This window comes from Drosophila arizonae, chromosome 3 (assembly GCF_054131065.1).
Source record: "Drosophila arizonae isolate 15081-1271.41 chromosome 3, UAZ_ARI_1.0, whole genome shotgun sequence".
Classification (NCBI taxonomy): Eukaryota; Metazoa; Arthropoda; class Insecta; order Diptera; family Drosophilidae; genus Drosophila; species Drosophila arizonae.
In genome coordinates this window covers 24,234,754-24,258,468 of record NC_142923.1, presented here as the reverse complement: position 1 = coordinate 24,258,468, position 23,715 = coordinate 24,234,754, and the positions used below count along the sequence as shown (strand labels likewise).

At 35.4% G+C, this 23,715-nt stretch overlaps 2 protein-coding genes across 3 annotated transcripts; both read right to left on the bottom strand.

Moving 5' to 3' along the window:
- Positions 1-4,937: 4,937 nt before the first annotated feature.
- Positions 4,938-5,689, bottom strand: LOC108620340 (FUN14 domain-containing protein 2). 2 transcript variants are annotated; one of them, XM_018017245.2, is made up of 2 exons: positions 5,504-5,689; positions 4,938-5,405 (listed from the first exon to the last, which is right to left on the bottom strand). In XM_018017245.2, exons 1-2 carry the CDS (start codon positions 5,544-5,546, stop codon positions 5,053-5,055), a joined length of 396 nt encoding a protein of 131 aa, XP_017872734.1. In that variant the 5' UTR covers positions 5,547-5,689; the 3' UTR covers positions 4,938-5,052. The 2 variants fall into 2 exon arrangements, with proteins under 2 accessions (XP_017872734.1, XP_089321198.1); XM_089465072.1 differs by having other exon boundaries at positions 4,938-5,454; positions 5,504-5,688.
- Positions 5,690-20,600: 14,911 nt separating this feature from the next.
- On the bottom strand, positions 20,601-23,259 carry Hsp60C (Heat shock protein 60C). Its single transcript, XM_018004450.2, has 2 exons — positions 23,085-23,259; positions 20,601-22,970 (listed from the first exon to the last, which is right to left on the bottom strand). Exon 2 carries the CDS (start codon positions 22,959-22,961, stop codon positions 21,204-21,206), a length of 1,758 nt encoding a protein of 585 aa, XP_017859939.1. The 5' UTR covers positions 22,962-22,970; positions 23,085-23,259; the 3' UTR covers positions 20,601-21,203.
- Between the last annotated feature and the right edge of the window lie 456 nt (positions 23,260-23,715).

Genomic DNA, 23,715 nt, shown 5'->3' with positions numbered 1-23,715 from the left:
TGGCAGCTGCAGCTGCATGGCTTGCCATTCATGTTCAGCATTCTGTAAACACAAATTTCATGTTGGATGTGAGTTCGCTTTAAGTTTGCCTGGCTGCATATAATACTCTCTGATAGGATTCCAAATATGAATGATATGCACAGTTTTCCTTATTGAATAATGTGAAGTTATACAATGGCAAATATTTGAGTGTATATTGAGTATATATATATAAGTATAAAATACAAATAAGTACGACTATTTTTAGTTTATTCTTATAATTTAAAAAAATAAATAAATAAAAAATTTTTATTATTAAATAAGTTTGTATCTTCTCTTCTTCGCATACTTCTGGCAAAGGCCGGGCCAAGAGTACTTCTCCTTGGTTTAATATATTTTTTTCATTCAGCATAACTGTAGTATTGTGTATAGCACAGACACTGCTTTTCTCGAATAATTGTTCTTATGATCAAACAAACAAACGCACTTTAGGGCGATTAGAATCAACATTTTATTTGAGTGCTTGCTGCAACAAGTTATCCTTCAGTTGACTTGTTGAGTGACTCGAAGAGTAAGAGATCTTAATCGGTTATTATATACATATATTATCTTTTAAGAGGTTATTATCTTTGTAAGAGATCTTGATCCAGCGTTGCCCTCCATCCTCTAGACTTCAATTTTATCATCCCATAGCTAAAATAAATACCAATATAAAAATATAATTTTAATGGTAATTTTCTTCATTTGAAGTATTTAAGTAAAGCTCCCTACAAAAACAGGGCACATTGTTTGGTGTAATAATTCACTTTAGTGAATTAACAAATTCGATATACATATATATATATATACATTTAAATAAAGTTTGCACAGACATTGATGTCTTTTCTTTTAAAATTAACACTTAAAGCATTTACGCTTCATTCGAACGTCTTTCCGTATTAAATAAAATATTCAAGCATATTAAAACTATAAAATGGCTTTGTTTTTTTTTTAAGCATGTTTGCTCAGGTGTGTATTTCTTTACCTACACTGCAATAGAGTGAATAAAAGTAAGCTTTACACAAATCCATTATCCATAGCTTATCAATTACTTTGTATAGCCCTTCGTATATGGATCAACTTTTCACATGAACACAACTTTTCTTTACTAACTCTAGAGTTTATGCGAAAAGCACTTGATCCAAATATAAAAGAGTAGTCAAGTCAAGCTCAATGCTTGTTAGGCTAAAAGATAGCTCGAAGGAGTTTTTGTATTTATATGTATATATGTAAAAATAAATTTCGCAGGTATTTGCAATATGATTTTTGGGATGGAAACGGAGAAGGAAGCAGCAGATATCTAAAATATACAAAATCTGTCTATTCATTAAAAAACTCAATGAAATTATCGATTTGGTTTTGAAATAAATTTTGATAAAATGAGTCACATAAAATATATAGGAATTTAAATTAAATAATTTAAATTTGTTATTAACATTTACTATACAAATTTTATTATTCCAGTTTTAGCTTTATTAGATTTTTTATTTTATTTTATTTATTTTTATTTTGTTTTTTAACATTTACTATTAATTTAGTTTGAAAGATTATTTATTATACATAGTTTATGATTTATTTAGTATCATATAGTAAATATTTTGCAGGTATTTATGAAAGTAAAAAATAAAAATATTATGTAGAATAAATAAAAAACTACGGCAACTCACTTGGGAGAAATCTGGGAACAATTTCCGGCAACCTAGTTAAAGCTATACTGGAATATACATATATATGTCTGACTGTTACATAAATTACCAACAAATCAATATACCCAGTCTTCTCATTTTCATTAGGTTCACTGTACAAACAAAAAACGAAAAGCGAATAAATGGCCAGATATATACATTTACATATATCTGTATGTATATATATATATATATACACATGAATCTCGATTGTCTGAGAGGCGAATGCAAATGAATATTTTCATTTGAAATTGCAGCGAGGCACAACAGCATTATGTGCGTGCAACACGTCGTATAAGTAACGAAAAATTGGCAATGGAGAATGGAGAATTATTTTCTTATGCGGTCGATCAAAACAAATTTGGCCAACAAGCCAGTCAGGCATTTCACTAGTCAACTCAATTCGGACAGTTCAATTATGCAAAATACCCGAAGCCAAATAACAGATAAGTCCAATTAGTAAGCTGCAAACTTTTGCTTTGGCTTGACCTCAATTAATTGAGCTTTGTGGAAATTGTGGTACGCCGTCTAAAGATTAGCTTCGTGCTGATTTTCTATTTGGTTAATCGGACAATTGAATTTGACGATTTGAGTTTCGTTATTGAGTCCTAAGTACGGCTCAGTAATTCAATTTGTATTCCAACGTGTATATTTGTTAATTAGATGTTGTTGGCAAACACACACACACACACATAAATTGATTGTTAAATAATTGACCAAAAATTTAGCCCTACTAATGTGAATATCTTATGTAAACAGTGCTGTGTGCGTGCGTGCGTGTGTGTGTGCGATGCCAAAGCAAATTTCAATAATCAAACAGAACCGAGCTGAGCACCATCGACATAATTGCTTGCTGAACAAAGCCGAAAGCCAAACAAAACCAATTCTAAATTTCGTTGGCCGAGTAAAATAACAATGCGTAAAATGCGTTTGTCTGTTTTTATTTGGCAAAACAAAAACAAACAAAAAGAAAAAACGCAAATGGCAAATGGAAATAATAGCAAAACCCTTTCCAATTCACGACACAGTTTGCGCTTTTAATTCACAATTATTAAATTCAATAAATGTTGATAGTTTAGGTTCGATTAAAGCGCCAACTGCGTTTGCTGCTGCTGCTGCTGCTCATTAAATTCTCATGCTTGCCTGCATGATGTGGGCTAAAATACTCATAAGAATCGCTAGAGAATTGCATCTGGATCGCAGCGCACAATGCCCTTTGGCCGAGACGCGGTCTCAGGGACCTGCACTCAACTTTAGCCTCCGCCCTGGCTCCAGCGTGAGCCTCTGCTCCTCCTCCACGCCAGCTCAGACGCAGTCTGCGCAGCCTCTTCATTTACTGTGGTCGCTTTTATAGTAAACATGAAAGAAAAGGTGCACACAAAAAATAAGAGAGAGAGAGAGAGAGAGAGAGAGAGAGAGAGAGAGAGAGAGAGAGAGAGAGGAAAATGCAAATGGAAATAAACACAAGAGCCAGCCAAGCAGCCAAAGCCACAGGGGTGACCGATGGACAGGACGGGACAGGACAGAACAGGACTGGACGACGACAGCAAAGTGAACAAAATAAAACTATTTAAGCGCAAGGCAAAAAGTAAAACATATAAATATTTTTAAACTCTAAATAATAAAGTTCCTTTGGAGTTTTAACTGGCAGCTTGAAAAAATATATTAAAATATTTTTTATTAATTATGAAACAAGGAATTGAAAGAAGAAAATATAAGGAAATGCTAGTTATGCTTAATAAATGAAATTTAATTTATATAATACTGATTGTATAAAATATTGAATATTTTTATATTTATTAATTTTTTATATTTTATAAAATTGATTTCAAAAATGCATTCATTTAAAACTTTGGTTAGTAAATATAAAAATAAAATAATAATGATATATATTGAATATCCCAATTAATACTAATACTATTAAGATTTATAATATGTATTATTTCTATTATAATTATTATATCCGGAGGAGTATGCCGATAATTCCAAATGATAATGAGATAAGTTTTTGTGTTTTTTTTTTTTTTTTTTCGATTTACACAGAAATTAAAGATATCGAAAATTATTTAAAACAAATTTCGATAGATTTTTCGATTTTTCACGATTTTTGGTTTAGCGGTGTACAAAATATCGAGACTCGGCTGTATTATATATTATGTTATAGCTAAAAATTTTCAATGTAACCTGATTGTTTTAAAATTTTTCGATAAATATTAGTTAAGCGAAAACATTACGATTAAAAAACTATTGTATACAAGAAAATTGAGATCTTACTTAAATAGTTACAAATTTGAAACAACCAAAATCTTTGATTTATCAAGCTTTTTGATATATAAAAAAAAATCTTATTATTCGTTAATGCATTTCACAAAATATATATAACATAAAATAAATAATTAATTTCAACCTACTATACCTGCAAATTTTTCCATGTTGCTTTATTAAAATGTCGCTTAAAAAATCAATTTTTAATTGGTTTAACAAGTTTCTATAAGGGAGTTTGTTTTTATAGCAAATGAAATTATTCCAAGAGATTTATTTATTTTTTATATACCAAATATTAAACTAGAGCTAAGTTGGGTGTTTTTTTTTTTTTTTTTTTGTATTGAATACAATATTTGTTATGTTAAATATAATAATACAAGGTATACCTCTTTAAAGGTGAGAAAATAGTAAAAGAAACGAATATTATTGTTAAGCCCTGTATGTGTGTATGTACCTAGATTCCAATATTATATACCTCGATAATAATCTCTTCATTTTCATATGTATTAAAGTGCACTCAAATCTCTTGCTGACTCTTTTTAAATATAATAAGAAATTCATGGCATGCTTTTAGGTATTTCTGCTATAAATAAGTGTTCCGCACAAACTATTTTATTTTTGTTTAGTTAGGCATTGTGCCATACACTACCCATGCAGACCTATGTGAAGCCTTAACGCTGATGACGATAAATGTGACACTTGGCTAACACATATGCCGCACACAAAGTAACCCCCTGCCACCGCTCTTTGGTTTTTGCAGTGTTCGCTCTTGGCGCGTAGCCTTGGATATGAAAAACTTTGCTTATGCATAAATTTATGTGGGCTACGTTGCTTGTAAATTGAAATGTTTAAAAGCGCATGAAAATGTTGTTAAAACTTTCAAGTTTTCCCGTTTTATGTGCACCAACAACTTTTAATATGTGTAAAGTAAAACACAGGCAGAAAGAGAAAAAGAGAGAGAGAGGGGGCGAATTATGAGAGTGAAAAATATAGTCACTTGTACTTGTGATGTGCATTGGTATTACAAATATCGTGGCTATGCTCTGGCCTGCTTAAATAAGCTAATTCATTCAATTCATTCCATTCAGGAGAATCCAAAGCCCAGCAGGAAGCCGCCCAATATGGCGATTGAGAGCCGTGCACTCGACAGGATAATCTGCTTGGCCTTGTCCACATCAATGGCATAGTCCATGGGCGTGAAGGGCGAGACGGCCATTTGCCGCACAATCGGTGGCTCATGCTGTTGATCCGTCACCTTGGTCCAGTCGATTTTGATCAGACCCGTCTCGACGGCCACCTCGACGGTCAGAATTGCACTGCCAATGCATATGGCCAGCACCTTGCTGACCTTGAAGAAAACATAGCCAACGATAAAGCCAGTGCCACCGCCGACTGCAATTTGTACGTAGGCCGAATGACTGTCCAATTTGTTAAGAGCTGTGGCCGGTATTGTCACAATTGGCATTTTTTTGTATTTATTTATTTTCTTTAAATATATTATCGAATTATAATACTATGTTTTTCCTGGTACGTACTTGATTTAACCGATTTCACTGTATTCACTGATAGCCGGCTCATTTTTATTACCCCGCAACAGTTTTCGATTTTGTGAGCTCAGAATTCATTTAAGACTTTTGTGTTTCATATTTTTTATTTATTTTAATTTTTTTGTACTTTCATTGAGTGTTAACTCAGAGCCAGAGTCTCGACTGCTCGGCCAGGTGCTACAGGTGCGCCAGACCGTGAACTCGCTTCAAAGTCTGCGCCCCGCACATCAAACGTTTCTGGTTTTTTTTTGCACACATTTTATACAAAGCGCATAAATATTTGATTAGCTACTAATTAAATTTAATGCGATTTCGCTATGTCAAAATATTTATATTTGCCCAAAATTTGGGCATTAATTTCAACGAATTTTCAAACGTTTTATTTGGCACAATAAAACTGACCAACAAATCAAATTCGTTTTAATTAATGCACCACATTTCTGTATCGCTATAATTATAATATTTATTGGCTTCTGTTGACTGCTGTTGAGAGCTATAATGGAATTTAGATCAAATACTATGTTGGTCATAATGGATTTAGTTTAATTAAACTATGTTGACTGCCGCTACTAAAGCGTTGCAGCTTTGATAGTTTTGCAATTATTATTTGGCTAAAATAATAATAAGTAATATTTACTCGTTTTCGAAAGCCGAATTATCAAGCGTATTCCTATAAGTCTATACAATTATTTTTCTTTTATTTTATTTTTTTTTTTTTTAGCATTATTTGTATTATTTAATTTTAATTGTATTGCTTACTAGCGCGAGAGATTTTATAAAATATATTATATTTTAATGTGTTTATCTACATTGATTAAAGTTTAAAATAAAATTCTAAAATATGCGTTGAGATAAATAAATATATAAAATAAAATATATCTTGGGTTAAATAAATATTTATTGTGAATATATACTATAGTATATATAGAAATTAATGTTTCAGAACATCAAATTCTGCACTATATGGAATATTAACATTTCGATTTTCATTGTTTATAATATTTAGAGAAAGAATGAGTACAGTACATATTTTTAAGAACCCCGTCTCACTGTGCTATGGAATTGAAAATGAGTGTAATCATGCAGACCTGTAGTATATATTGTATATAAAATAAATACCAAAAAACGCAGTTCCATAAGGGAAATGCCTAGTTCCAGTACAAATGCTCGCTGAACTATTTTCTGCTACATCAGTTTTGTATTACTACAAAAAAAAAAAAACACTTAAATTTATTTTTTATAATTATTTATTTATTATTATTATTATTATTAATATTATTCTATTTTATTTATTTATTTATTTTTGTTAAAATTATATGGCTGTCCCTGCTTTTACATAGCTTTTCAGAGTCTCATCAATGCATGTATATATAACATATATAATATTCGTATGAAATTTGTATGAAACAAGCAAATAATCTATTTATTCAGCAATTTTTTTACAAGTATATATATTCCATATACATATATATTTTTTAAATATTTTTTTTTTTAGTTCTTTGCCCTCTCCGGCAATATGTGCAGCGAGGCGTGCATTATTGATGCGAAACCCTGGAGAAATCAGTGGGAACAGTTCAATTGGTGCGCAAATCGAAATCGAAATGGCAACTAAAAATGGCCGTGAGCCGAATGCAATTTCGACTCTATGTTTAGCTGTTCAGCCTCGAGTACCTTTATTTAATTTATTGTTCAATTATGCGTCCAGGCAACGCCCACCAGACACACACACACACACATACACACAGAGCCAAACAGCCAGCAGCAGTCGAGGTGTTTGTCGCTATCGCAAGTTGGCAATCAAATTAACAATGAGCACGCAAATAGCCACAAATGATTGCGCGAATGCAACTGCGAGTGCAGTTGGCAGTTATTTCTATATATGTATGTATATAGTCGATTTTATATGCTCAAGCTGATTTATGCACTGTCTAAGTGTTTTCCAACACTGAAATAAACACTTGCAGCATTTAACTTGACAAGTGAAATTTCGAATTCTCCTGTTGTATATGTGTGTGTGTGTGTGCCTTCAACTTGACCATAAAAGATGGCCGGCAAAATGCTAACGGTACAACAATTCCAACAGCCATGCGATACGTGTTTGCCATGCGGCCGGCAAACTTTTCCAACTGCAAATTTGATTTTTTTCTTTTTTTGTATTTTATTTTTTTGTTCACTGCAGTTTCGCTCTGATTTTATGGTCATAGTTTAATGGGACATTTTTTGAAGTACGTGAGCTGCTGCTGCTGCTCCAACTCCTGCTGGCTAAGAGGCGAAGTGTGCAACAGAGTTAAGCATTTTGCATTCTGCACTTTGCATTCTGTATTTGGCATTTGAGCAGTGCTCGAACACACTTACAAATCTGATAGAAATAAAAGTGCTTGAATAAAATAACTCGCTTGAATAATAACCTCGATGTTGTGTAAGTGAGAATGCAATATATATTATATACATATATATGAAAATAAAAAAATATATAAATGTATATTATATAAATATATATAGTCAAACAAAAACTGTGTATTACACTTTTTTTTTTAATAAAAAAGATAAAATAAATAATATATAAAAAATGTATTCACTTTAAATAGTAATAAATTATTTTCTCAAAAAATAATTTAGCTATAATATAAATTGCAATATCATTGAAAAATGAAACAAAAAATAAAAATGAACAAATAAAAATATTAATAAAAAAAATATTGTATAAAATATATGAAATATATATATTAGTTAAATTTTAGTAAAATAAAATAATAAAAATTAAAATGGTATAAAATAAAAGAAATATACTAGTTTACAATATAATACAAATATATATTTAATAAACGTTAATTCTCATCCACCAAATTTCAAATAAATATGAAGTGAAATAAAAAAAAAATGAAATATATATTACAGTAGAATGCGGTTTTAGCGACATTCAAGGGACCGTCGTTATACCCGGAAGGCGATATAGCCGTCTGGGCACTAAAAAAGCGGAGTCGTTATAACCAGATTCTACTGTACTTATGTCGTTCTAATAATAAATTTTTAATTGTGCATGAATGCAACTATTTACTATGATTTAAAGCAGAAACCTATGCAATTTATTCTTAATGATTATTTATCATTTAAAGTTTACAGATTCCACCTCAGGTGCATTTTGCTCTTCACAGAGCTTCATTTACTTTCAACTCAAGGGAACTAATTTGGCATTGGCCATCTAATAACAGCTTTCCGTCAAGCTTTCGGCCATGACAATATTATTTTGCTATTGTGTTAGTAGTTGCCATTACTGTGTGCAGTCAATGGTAGCTTTTGAATTTGTTGGCACAACAACATGGCGTATGCGTAATATGTGAGCGATTTAAAACCAAGCGTCCAAAGTCAACTCATATCTACTGCTGACATTTATGGTTAATGTTATGTGGTTGCAGCTCCAACTGGCCAAAGGACGTTGGCGTCCTGTGCGTGGGTGCGGCAATTGCAGCTGTGGCTGTAGCTGATGCCCAGCTCTGCTCTGCTCTGCTCTCTGCTGGCTGCTGCCCGTTGACGTGCTGTAAATTTGAAAAACAGTCAGCAGCCAGCGGCTGCTATAAAGAGTTGCCTGTTGGCTCAAAGCAAACGATTGCTGCAGCTGTTTTGTGTGCTGACTGCTTTATTTGTGTGCGGGTTTGTACAACAAATTAACTGTGGTAAAGCCAAAGACTGAGAGAGACAGAGAAAGAGAGAGAGAGAGAGTGAAACAGAGACAGGATTAGAAATTGGCGACGTTGTTAGCTGCAAGTGATGAGTGCAGCTTGTGGTTTGTTTGTGCTGCAGCAGCCTCAGCGTTTTGTTGGGTTAAATGGTCTGTCTGTTTTAGAACATTAATTTTGTTGCCAGTAGATGGATGAAGCTCTCTCGTTCAGTGTCTGCCAAGCTCGACTGCCGCAAGTAAAGTTAATGAAATTTCGCACAAAATCACTTTATTTGCTTAACAAAATATTTATATATTTGAAGTAGACTCTCGAAAGAGATTTGCCAACAATAAATGACTTGTTGCAAATGCATAACAAGCTAATTTGCCTGCTCGGAATGCAAATGGTGTGTAACTAAAGATATTTGTTTATTGATAAATGATCCAAGAAATGTATGTTTAAACTATGTGAGTTTTGTTGTATAAGTCGTATCACGAACATAAGATGACATGACAAGAGAGCGTCCAAGTGTTAGAGTTATCGAGGCGGCACTGCTTATGTAGTATAAGAGTGGGACTAACATAGCTGTTGCTGAGATTAGAATGAGATGGCAAGAAAGCCAGATTTGTGGTATATGGTCGTATCAGTATTATAACATGACATGACAGGAGAGCGTTTTATTTTTAGAGTTATCGTAGAGCTGTTACTCAGGTGGATAGCACTCTTCCTAGTATACTCAAAGTAATGAGTGAGAGTAAGACATAGCTGTTCCTAAGATTAGAATGAGATGGCACGAAGGCCCCTTATATGTATTTCGAAACTAAGATTTGTTGAATATGTCGTACCAATATTATAACATAGCACTGTTAACACATAATAAGACAGGGTCTTATTTTTAGAATTATCGTAGAGCTATTACTCTATTGGTACTCCACGAGAGTGAGACAAACATAGCTTTTGCTGAGATTAGAATGAGATGGGAGGAAGGCCTCTTATATTTGTAAACAAGGATTTGTGGTATATGTCGTATCACGATTATAATATGACATGACAAGACAGCGTCGTATTTTTAGAGTTTTCGTTAAGGTAATGCTATAGAAGGCAGCACTTACATTTGCTCTCCACGAGGGTGAGAAAATCATAGCTGTTGCTGAACGTGATCCCGGGTGTTGCTGAGAGAGAATGAGATAGCATGTACACCTCTAGTCAAAAGGCAGTGTGTGTGTGTGTGTTGTTGCTTTATAGAGGAATTTGCTAAGAATTGCGAGTCGGTATAAAAAGTGAGGTAACGAATAATAATAGAACGAATATTAATAGGAAACTCGATAGCCGAAATCCATCGATCTGGAAAGCTCCAATGTATACATACACATATATGTATATATATTTAATATAAATAATTTTATTTTGAAGAAACACTTAGGTAAAGAAAAAACTTTTAGGGAAAGTGGAAAAATAAAATGTTATTGTGCTACCAAATCAATTTCTATTGACGGAAATAAATCTAGTAAAAGGCTTAAGTTATATTTTATAGAGAACATGTAAAAATAAAATTTCGGTATACAAAAGTATTGGGCTTACATTTCCTTTTCTGCTTAAATATACTCTTATATACACTGCAAGAATATTTTTTAATTTCTGTTTAAGCTCGACACATTACCTACAAAAAAAAAAAAAAAAATAAATAAAAATAAATAAAATAAAATTTGAATATACAAAATGCATATATAAATATAGCAAAATTAAAATTCATATATTTATTGCGTGAATATATCTGATAGAAGTTTATATATGTACATATGTATATGCCTTGGCATGACCTCAGCAGCCGCAACACAGCAAGTGAAATATGAATTTCTTCAAAATTGAATTTGAATTTGAAGGCAGAGTGATAGAAAGAGAGAGCGAGAGCGAGACAGAGAGGGAACGAGTTGCTGGTTGCTGTTGCGTTATAATTGCGGTGCTAATGCAATTAGTATTCCAGGCTTCGACCGCAGCTGGCGGTCCTAGGATATCCAAGGATATCCTAACTGGCCTAACACATTCGCCTTGGTCATTGCCATTGACACGTAGCTCGGATCTCCCAGTTTTCCATTTGCAGCGAGGCCCTGAATTATGCAAAGCGGACAAATTGCTGTCGCAACTAGTTTGGACATGCAACTGTTTTTGGCTGCCGCTCTCTCCCATTGAAATTTTTATAAGCTGTGCGTGCCGCTTAGGACTCGCAACGCAAATTAGTGCGACACGCATAACACTCCAATGTTCCTCAACTGTTGTTGTTGTTGTTGTTGTTGCTTGTCGCTTTGCATAAATGCATGGCAAGTATTTTGGCATTCCAGTTGAATTTTTCTCTCTCATTTCTTGGGTGACTTTTACGGAATTTTTATGCATTTGCTACGTGCTCGCTAACCTGGCCAAATTGTTTCTCTTTTTCCGTGCTCCTGTTTTGGCCAAGTGTTTAATAAATAAATTATATCGAAAAGGTTACCTCTGGCATTTCGGGTAACTGCAGTTCAGCAGCTCAGCAGCTCGCAAATTTCTTGATAAAAAACTCTCGATTATACTTAAGCTAAGTAATGGCAGAGTATTATTATTCATCAAGTTTTCGAGCATAGTTTTTGTTAGCCATTTCCATTTTGTCCTTGGGGAAACGTTTAAGCAACTGAGCTACGTTTTAGTGTTGGCGTTTATTTATATATGTAAATTGAAAATGTTGGGAAGAGAGCAGAAAATTTAAGAGTCGTCAGTGTGGATGGCTTTACAGTTTATTGAAAAATTAAAACGAATCATGAGTTGATCTAGGTAACATATTTATGTGATTTTTTTAGTTTTCCTTGAACATTTTTTAAACCAAAATTAATTTTACTTCTTGTCTTGACATAAGGCTCGATTTCTATTGCCCTTAATTTAAATTGTCAGATATTTTGTTTTTTTGTAAGCCTTAATTAAAATAGTTGAAAGAATTTTTATGGTAAATAAATATTATAATTTTATTTATGTTTTTTTTTTTTTTTTTTTAATAATATTCCTTTTTAAGTATTTGTTTGTTTAAACAATTTAATTTCTTTTGTTTAATGTATTAATATATTTGTGGTTTTAGTTGTAAATAAACTGTTAAGGTACTTTATGGCATTGAAATATTTGATAATTTAAGAAATGTTTCTTAGCATTTTACTAATATTTATAAGTATTTTTATTTTTACGCCATATTTTTCATAGAAAGTTGATTTGTATATAAATATATAAATAATTAAATTTTTCAATATACATATATATTGTTTTGAATGCTTTTAGCTGGACTCATCATCGCTCTAGGATCTGTTATAGGCAAGGAGCAACGGTTTTTATTAAAATTTCTTATCAATCCCAGTTGATTCGTATTCTTCTCTCTATTTATATATTTCACACGGCAGGTATGTACTTGGAGCACAAATGTTATCTCCTATCACTACTATCAATCATTCGATGGTATGATTATCATTATTATTTTCTATCATTATTAATTACTATTACTAACCATACAACACCCTGTCACAGCCCATTTATAGAGATCAGTTAAAAATGCTAATGCTAGAATATTTTCAAGAGTAGTTACCCAAAATTAATATAGAGTAAATGCTGTAAGAATCTGCTTCTGCTGAGGACACTCCCATTTTAAATTAGGCAAAGTCCTCTATAAGCTTCACAGTTAAAGGATATAACATATAGATAGAAATTAATTTCCTTGAAAGCAAAAAATTCATACATATATAACACGTTAACATAAATTTTAATTATATTAATTGTTGCAATTATTTTGAATATATTTTAAACATCAATTTAAATTAATCTTTCGTACATTTTCCACATTTTATTCAAAATAAATGCCAAAATAAACTTTAGTCTAGCTCATCTTGACTATCGTGCAATGCATTCCAGATTTAGCTATATTCACAAGGATAAAAGACTAGCTCATAGAAGAACAAGCTGTCATATGTAGAACAAAGAAAATTTCAATTCAATTTAAAGCCTTTATCTAGTCTTCTCTCATGCGCAACGGCTGACACAGAAAATTAAATTGTTTGCTCTGGGCTAACACAGGGAGAGTCGATGGATGTGGGCAAACAGCTTTGATTCCTTGTCAATTGAATTGTTAATGTTTAGGCTGCTTTGTGCTTGACATGAAGGCTAAACTGAATTGAGCAAATATCATGCAGAGTGCACTTGACAGAGCCTCCGTTCACGCTCTCAATCAATTTCACAGGATTCCAGCTAAAGTTATAATTTTTTATTGCCAATACTTTTCAATTGAATTCGATTTGTGCATGTGTGTGTGTGTGTGTGGCAGACATGAGCACAGCATGATATTAAAAGCAATACACACACACACCCACATACATATACACTTTGTATATTGGCTTTGCTGCAGCAAAATTTCATTAAGCTTCTTACACCTCCTGCTGACTGTCGATAATTCACCTGCTGGCTGTTGCCGTGACGACTTTAACTAATTAGCTGCAAATCCCGAAGCAAGTCAAATCAATAATGGAAAATGTTGATTGCATTAGCATTAAATGAAAAATGTGCCGCAAGATTGTCAAGTGTTGTGACTCTCGTTTCTTATTTTCTGATCTGCCGGCGAGCTGCATTAGAATGCAGCTCACTCGCTTTGCTGGCTGCTATTAACACTCTAGTAACACGCCCGCAAACTGTCTGCTGCTGTTACAAGTGCCATGCCCTTCCTCCTCCTCCTCCTCCTTCTCCTCCACCCATTGCCATTGCCTATTGGCTGGCAGCAACAATCCCCATTTTTCTTGCTGTCTCCTGCGCCTCCTCCTCGTCTGTCGCTCGTGTAACACATGTCGCCACTTAATGCGTTGAGTGCATGCACAATGAGACAACAGCTACATGTGTGCCAAATACACACACATATACATACACATAGAGAGAGAGAGAGATATATATAAATGTGTGTGAGTTGTTACTTACACCAGCTGCTGCCATTGGCAAATGCAGCTTTTGGTTGCCTAAGTGGCAGCTACAGCCAAGACCAAACTGTTATGGATTCTCAGCTCCAGCTGCCTATTTCTCTTAGTCGGCATTAAATTATGGTCTAGTTCCTTTGCAACAGTCTCGAAATGAAGCAATTAGCATTGAAACCCTTGCCAACTATGTGCAGAGTAAGTTTATTAAAAGACTTAACTTTATCAAAGCACATCAGAAACATTTCATTTAATTTTTGGACAAGGTCTGATCATTTAGGCTGTTTTATCACTTTTATATTTATATATAATTCTTGAGTATATAATTGAGCTGCCATCCTTTAAAGATTGTGTAGCTAGGGTGCCACATTTGGATTTTATAAAATTTATGTAGTTTTTATACATATTCATAATATTTTATTTTATTTTTTAAATTGTAATATATTATTTTTTTTTAAATTATATATATTGTATGTAGTTTTATATACTATTTATAAAGTTAATTTTTATAAGTCTAAAGCAAGTTAAAATATAGTCCGCGTTAACTTACTTTAATTTAATTTTTAATTTTTTTAATTTATATTTTTAGAGTAGATTTTTACTTTTAAAGATTTCATAAAGTTATATATATATATAAAATATTTTCTTTTATAAATTCAAGTTAAAATATAAGCTGCGTTAACTAACTTTAATTTATATTTTAATTTATTTAATTTATATTTTTAATTAAAGTAGATTTTTGTGTTTATAGATTTGATATAGTTTTATACATTTCAAAAGTTTTTTTTTTTTTTATCAAAAGTTTTTTTTTTATAAATTAATGCTAAAATATAAACTATTATCTATAATTTATACAGATTTTCTTTGCTTCACTACATTTATTTATTTTTGAATATTTACTTTACATTTTCATACATTTTAATATGTTGAATTTTAACAGTGTCTGCAGTCAGCATAATTATATATTTGCCTTGATAGACCTATTGTTTGTTTTCGACTTGGTTAACAAGAGCACAATTAAGCCCCCAATGACAATAATTGATTATTGTCTGACATTTTTGTATTGGTCAATAAAATAATAATTAAAAATCTGCAACTTTATATGAGAACAAAACAACATTTATTCTTTTTAAGGCATTAACAGTTGAATCATTTAAATAAAAATCGACATCGAAGTCTTCATCTCTTAAAAAAAAAAAAAAAGTAAAAATGCAAAAGGAAATAATATTGAATTTATACAATAATAATTTAAGTTATTGAAATTTTATTTTTATACCTTGATTTTTATAATTTTATATTATATTATTATATTATATTATATTATTATATTATATTATAATATATTATATTATTTATTATTATTTTAAAACCGATTTTTTTCAGTAATTTAAAAAGGATTACTTTTATTATTTATATTTAATAAATATTTTAGCAGTAGTTATTCTTCGCTTGGTTTCCAAGCTCTGCTCACTCTGTTCCTGATTGCCTCTTATTGTTACAGTAGTATTAGTGAGGGGCTGAAATAGAGGCTAGTATAGAGTTTTCGCCTTCCTCTGAAATTAGTTTAAGTGTTAATCCAAAAGAGAGAGAAAGAGAGGCAAGAAATGGTGTTGCTGAGTCTAGTCTAAGTTTTTGCTGAGCTATATAGTCGCTTCGGACAGGAACGCTAGAGCTTCGATGAAGAACAGAAAGAGACTAAGTTTATACTGTCTTATAAGCGAATCACTACAAATGCCCAAAATCAAATCCTTTGAAGAGTTTGACATTTGGTTGGAAAAATCATGCAGGATCATGCATTCTGTTGTCTTTTCAAAGGACCAGTGCAATTTGGCAACCTCGCGCCGGAACCTGGTTGCAGGCAGCAGCTGACAAGATGACACCTGGAATGGCAATTGTAAGTTTAATTAATCGAATATCCTGCAGAGAGATGATGCACATACAAAATACTTCAAAAAGAGCCCTATCGCACACACACACACACACACACACACTCACTCACACACGCACTTAAAACAGGGACCCAAAAATCGTTTTATAAATTGTGTGTCGAGTTGCAGATACGAATAGCCACTCACAACAATGCAACTGCAACTGGGCAGGAAATTAGAAACATGGCCACTTGATGGCCACGTTCCAAAAAAGACAGCAACAGCAACAGCAGCAGGAGTACCAGTTGCAGCAGCAGCAGCAGCAGCAGCAGGAGCAGCAGTTGCAGCTGCAGCTGCAGCCGTTGCTATGTAAACCGAATCAAGGCAATGGCTTGCATTTCCTGAACTAGTTCCTCCGCCGGTGCCTGGCCTCAATGGTTGTGCGTGTGTGTGTTTTGGCCATATGTGGCCGAATCGATGTTAAATGAAAGCTATGCGCATGCAGACTGTTTGGATTTGGCAAACACGTTTGACTGCCGTTTCCGCTTATGATTTGCTTACGGCCAGCTTTGGCTGCCAGTTGAAACAGTTGCAACAGTTGATGGATGCGCTGTAAGAGATGAGTGTGTGTGTGTGTGCGTGTTTGAGTGTAGCCCGGCAACATATCAAAGCTGGGCTGCACAATAAAATATATACGAAACTCAATTACGAGGCAAGCAGGAGCAAGAGTTTTCGTAGTCAAGCAGCTCGACAATGGGGCGCCAGGCCTAGCAGCAGGACGTCCCAGACATATGAGGCAAGGGAAAAAAAAAATTATTTTCCTGCTGCTGCTGCTGCTGCAGCTGACAACGATTGAGGACGCAGTCGCTCCGCATGTTGTCCCACCTTGTTGGCCACAATTCCAGACTTCAGTATTCTTACAGAGCTCTGCCAAAACTCAATATGTTTATGCCAAGAGTTCAAAGACTTTTCGCGCGCGCTTTGTTTGTCTTTTGATGGGGTGCAAATTGAAATTGAATTTGGCTCCGTACATAAAAGGCCCCACTCGAACTCCTTCCCTGCTCGCGCCCTTCCCCTGCGCCTCTGCACAAAAGTGTGTGCGGCATGAAAGAAGGGGCAACAAAAACATTTACAGGAAGCGCGCCTGAAATATTTTTGCCACATAAATCATAACAATGGCCATATGTAAAAGTGCCTGTTTGTTGCCTGCAACATGCGAGTGCAGCGCATGTTGCAAATGCCACAACAAACAAAAAACAACAATCAAAATCTAACGCCAAATAAATCTGCACACAGAACAGACGTTTTATATTCTTTTTTATTTTGTAGTTTGATACTCAAACTGCTTTTCGAGTGCTGCACAGCTTTGTGAAATCGAAGTATGGAAATAAATTTGAAAACATATAAAAGTCTAAGAAATAAGATATTTTATATTTCGATAATAATTGTTGGAATAGAAATTTATATTTAAACCCAAAGGTTAAAGAATAAACAGCTGCCTTAAAAAAAAAAGAAAATATTTTAGTACAAATTTTGTAAATAAACCTTATTTTTGATTAGCTATGGAAGTTAAAAACCGATTGAAAATAAAGTATTAAAATATTTTAAACTCATACTTATTTATAACAATAATTTTTTTTATAATTATTTATTATTTTCATGTAATAACTAAGGTATTAAATTTATTATTTTCATATTTTCATGTAATAACTAAGGTATAAAATACAAATTTTAAAAGCCATTTAAAATTACATTTTTTCAAGCAATATTTTGATATATTTTAAGCAATAAATATATATTTAATGTTTCTTAAATGTTACAATGATTATAATAATTTTTCCATTTGGTATTGAGATTACAGTAAATTAACGAACATTATATTTAGAAAAAAAAAAAACTGCAATACTAATTACAGTTTAAAATGGATAAATTTTAGAATATTTTGTTTAAATATTGTAGAGTAAATGTGTAATTTATAATAATAATCAAAACAAAAAAAATTAAAAAAAAAAAATTATTTTCTTATCAAAGAAGAAAAAATACTCCTGCAAATTCAAATATAAATTTAACAAAATTTTTGTTGAGCTGTAATGTCTACAAAAATTGGAAAAAATTATAGTAACAGTAAATGTGTATCTCTGAAGATTAAGTAAAATATTATTTTGATTTTGATTTTTCAACACAATTAGAGCATCTGAGCTTCGTTTAACTGTCCAAATTATGTCCAATCCTTTCTTTTTTGGTGGCTCTTTTTATTATATTTTTGTTTTGCTTTTCTTTGTTCTTGTTAGCCCTGTTGCCTTTCTCTTTTTGGCCATAAATTGTCAATTTTTGAAATGTTTTCTCATGGCAGAACGAGAGCAATTTTATGGCCATTTTGGAGTTGATTTAATGCGCTAAGCGAGCTGGATTAGCCAGGGTCGTAAATATGCCATTAAATGTGGTGAATGGGATGGGACGGTGCTTGAGGGGCTATGGAGGTGGAGGAGGGCGTATACGTAATCCGTGCAGCGACACTTGAGTCGTCCTTTTTCATAATTAAGTGTCGCCTTGTTGCATTTTGTGTGAGCTGTAAGCATCATTAAGACACGTGGCCGGATCATCATCTTCGTCTTAACAGCCACTTGAACATCACACGAATTTGCATGCAATTTGCGCGACAAAATGCGCTCAAGATGATGCCAGCGGCAACAGCAGCTGCAACAGCAACTGGATAAGCCGCAAAGGAGGCGGGACAGTGTGGGCCGGGGCAGGGCAGGGCAGTTGATGCGCTCTGTTACCCACTTTGGCTTGCGGCCTGTAAGTTTTTCAGCACCGCTGGGCAATGTGTAAGCCCCGATGATGAGCACAGCTCGTTAGGATGCTTGTTTCGTCAAGGCAACAGCCTCAGTGAAAGCCTCGAGTGCTGTTGCATACGCTTAGACGCGAGGCCACGAAAACAACTGGAGACCGAAACCGAGCTAACCAACAGACCCACAGAGCATGCAGAGCACTCGAAGTGGCCAGCACAGGTTAAAATCGCAACATAAATGTCAAAAACTTAAATAGCAACTGCAGATAAGTCAAGTGCAGACTCTTTGCCTTACTGCACCACAATTTGAGCTGCGTTGAGTGGTTTGTCTAAAGCATATAATATCTAAGTCTAAGAGTCTATTTAAGCATATGTTATGCCATATCCCATTTATCCTATCTATTTTCCAGCCAAATCTCTCTTTATAAAGTATCTAGTATCTAGTATCTAGTATCTAGTATCTAGTATCTAGCATCTAGTATCTAGTATCTAGTATCTAGTATCTAGTAACTAGTATCTAGTATCTAGTATCTAGTATCTAGTATCTAGTATCTAGTATCTAGTATCTAGTATCTAGTATCTAGTATCTAGTATCTAGTATCTAGTATCTAGTATCTAGTATCTAGTATCTAGTATCTAGTATCTAGTATCTAGTATCTAGTATCTAGTATCTAGTATCTAGTAACTAGTATCTAGTATCTAGTATCTAGTATCTAGTATCTAGTATCTAGTATCTAGTATCTAGTATCTAGTATCTAGTAACTAGTATCTAGTATCTAGTATCTAGTATCTAGTATCTAGTATCTAGTATCTAGTATCTAGTATCTAGTATCTAGTATCTAGTATCTAGTATCTAGTATCTAGTATCTAGTATCTAGTATCTAGTATCTAGTATCTAGTATCTAGTATCTAGTATCTAGTATCTAGTATCTAGTATCTAGTATCTAGTATCTAGTATCTAGTATCTAGTATCTAGTATCTAGTATCTAGTATCTAGTATCTAGTATCTAGTATCTAATATCTAGTATCTAGTAACTAGTATCTAGTATCTAGTATCTAGTATCTTGTATCTAGTATCTAGTATTATGCAGGGTATTAAGCAACAACCCACAACAAGTGGTTAACAATGGAAAGGATGTCGCAAAGGATATGTGCAGCAGACGTTGGGTTCCTTCACTTGACAATATTCCACTCGCCGGAGGCCAGCCAATCCCATGAACAATGTCGGACAACAAAATGTCAAGTGAAATGCAAGTCGAGTGACTTTCTGTTTCTATTTTGCCATTTTTTGTTATCTACATAAATAAATATAAATGGGACAAGAAAGCACATGACATATGCCTTATGCACAAGTTATTGCCACTTCACTGAGTTTTAATATTGAAGCTAGTGCTATAAAGGAATTCTTTAAGATTCAAGATTTATACGCTTACTGCAAAGAGAAAGTTATTTTTTTTATACCACTTTTTTTATAAAATTTTTTCACACTTACCCCAAAATATTAATTTAATTTGGTTTAAATATTTTGTATATGATGCATAAATATTTTTGCATTTTTATTTTATTTTTAATTTTAATATATAAACTAAAATAATAATAAAATAATTTTTTAGTTATTACGTATTTGCAATTAATATTTCTACAAATTTTTATATGGTAATTAAAGATAGTAAGATTTTTATTTTTGCTTATTATATTTATTTATATTTATTTTCATAAGTATAAATATTTTTTTTTACAAATTTATTTGAATATATTTTATCCATTATTTCAATTTATAATAGTAATACCAATGCACAGTAACAGTTTCATGATAAATAGCTTAGCATTTATTTTACATTGAAATATATTCATAATTTAGTTATAATCGATGTATTTGAAAGTGGAACGAACAGTAATGTGATTAATGTGTGGATTGAGTGTCATCAAATCGAAATGGCGAAAATGTTGAGCAAGAGTTGAGTACGTGCTTAGTGTTGGTAAATGGTTTAATGAAGCCGTTCAGTTCTGCAGTCCAGTAATTAAAGAGTTTAGTTTAGTTCATTATCCGAATACGAATTAGATAATTAATAAACGTTATCAACCGTTAAAGCTGCCCCCTCGCTGCGCCCTGCCAAAAGGAAATCGAGCGCATATCTTAAAATTTAAATTCCATAAAGTATGTGTGTAAGGATGTGTGTGTGTGTGTGTGTGTGGGTGAGTGGTGGTGTGTGTTGTGTGTGCCAGGAAGCGGTTGAGGTTAAGAGGATGCCAAAATGAAGTTTTTAAAATGAACCACGAACAGCTAACGTTGCCTGTGTCTTTGTGTCTCTGTATATATATATGTATAGTTCCTGTTCCCTTAAGAGTCCGAGCATATACATATCTCTCTCTCCCTCTATATGTGTAACTCTTCCTCTCACGCGCAGTCTACATGCCCAGACCGCCCATGCCGCCGCCCATGCCTCCCATGCCGCCCATGCCACCCATGCCGCCCATGCCGCCCATGGGATTGGCCTCCTCCAGGGGCAGCTCCGTGACAACGGCCTCGGCCGTGGTCAGCAGCGAGGCAACGCCGGCCGCATCGATGATCGCCGTGCGCACCACCTTGGTGGGATCGATGATGCCGCGCTCGATCATGTTGCCATATTCGCCCTTGAGCGCATCGTAGCCATAGTCCCCGTCGAGAATCTCCACCTTGGCCACGACCATGGCGCCATCGACGCCGGCATTCTTGGCTATGGTCAGGCAGGGCATGCGCAGGGCACGACGGATGATCTCGATGCCCATATTCTGATCCTCGTTGGCGCCTTTCAGATCCATCAGCTTGGCGATGCAGCGCAATAGGGCGGTGCCTCCGCCGGGCACGATGCCCTCCTCGATGGCGGCGCGCGTGGCATTGAGTGCATCATTCACGCGATCCTTCTTCTCGCCCACCTCCACGTCGCTGGAGCCGCCGACGCGCAGCAGGGCCACGCCCGAGGAGAGCTTGGCCAGGCGCTCCTGCATCTTCTCCTTCTCATAGCTCGAGGTGGTCTCCTTGATGGCCTCGCGCAGATTCTCCACCCGCTTGTCGATCATCTGCCGCTGGCCGTGGCCCTTCAGCAGCATGGTGTCCTCCTTGGTGACCACGATCTCGCCCACACGTCCAAAGTCGCTGACCTTGATGTCCTCCAGCCGCACCATGTTCGCCTCATCCCCGAACACCAGCCCGCCCGTGGCAATGGCCATGTCCGCCAGCGTCTCCTTGCGATTGTCGCCAAAGCCGGGCGCCTTCACAGCGCAGACCTGCAGTCCGACCTTTAAGCGATTCACCACCATCGTGCTCAGGGCCTCGCCCTCCACATCCTCGGCAATGATGACCAAGGGCTTGCGCTGGGCATTCGCCAGCTCCAGGGCGGGCACAATGCTCGTGGCCGACTTGATCTTCTTCTCGCAGAAGAGCAGCAGGGCATCCTGGAACTCCACCTTGGCGCCCTTGGAGCTGTTGATGAAGTACGGCGAGATGTAGCCACGGTCGAACTTCAGGCCCTCAATGACCTCCAGCTCGTCGTTCATGGTCTTGCCATCCTTGACGGTGATGACGCCCTCGCGTCCCACCTTCTTGATGGCCTCGCTGATCAGATTGCCCACGGACTTGTCGCCATTGGCCGAGATGGTGGCCACCTGGGCGATCTCCTCGGGCGTGTTCACCGGGCGCGACATCTTTCTTAGGTTCTCCTTGACCGACTCGATGGCCAGCATGACGCCACGCCGGATCTCGACGGGATTGGCGCCGCGTGAGATCTTGTCGAAGCCCTCCTTGGCAATGGCGCGGGCCAGCACGGTGGCCGTGGTGGTGCCATCGCCGGCCTCCTCGTTCGTATTGTTGGCCACATCCTGGACGAGCTTGGCGCCAATGTTCATGAACTTATCCTTGAGCGCTATGGATTTGGCAACCGTGACGCCATCCTTGGTTATCTTCGGGGAGCCCCAGCTCTGCTCGATGATCACGTTGCGTCCCTTGGGTCCCATGGTCACGGCCACAGCATCAGCCAACACGTCCACGCCCTGCAGCATCATGGCCCGCACCTCTGGGCCGAACTTCACATCCTTGGCATAGGTGCGGCACAGCTCCCGGCCCACCAGCTGGTAAGCGAGACTGGATCCGCGATGGAATTTTGAGCATTTCGAAATCATACGCAACATAGCCGTGCACTGGAAAAAAAATGGAAAGAATATTGGAAATACTCGTACCTCACTCAATGTGTATGGCCTCTCTTTCCCTCTCCCTATCGAGTATTTTAAATATTATATGTATATAAAACATACCTTAAACGTGGCCAGTAAAATCTGTTACAAAATTGGAAAATTATTTTCAGAAGTTGTATGTTTCTGGGCGTAGTTGACGCTGTGGAAGCAGAACCTAAAATGAATTTTTAAAATAAACTCCTATAAGTTATTTGCCCGAGCTTTGCACAGCTTGCTCTGCTCTCTCTACTGACACTAAAGCAAGGGTTGCTTGGATCAGCAATTCCAGGGACTCATAACCAGAATGCGACTTTCGATAATCAAGCAAAAATTAACCAATAAAAATTGTGTACTCTTTTCAACTGCGAGCTCTTGTAGTTGACAAGAGTGCGACAACGGAAAATGGCATTGAATAAAGCACAAAATGAGAGCGTGAAAAAAATGAGCAGCGTAAGCACGAATGTTCGCCAACCAAGAAGTTGCTGTATGTGTATACGTGGGAGCATAAAATATGTGCGTGTGATCTCATTTCGCATGTGTGTGAAATGAGTGTGAGCAGGTCAGCTGCACGACTGAGCATGATGAAGGCAGCGTAAGTGATTGAGTGGATTCCCGCTGTAGTGAGCATGATATGCATGTGTATGTGTGTACACATAGCCATTTACGCTCGCTCCTCTGCTCCCTTTTCATTCGATGCAACAGAAGACGAAGT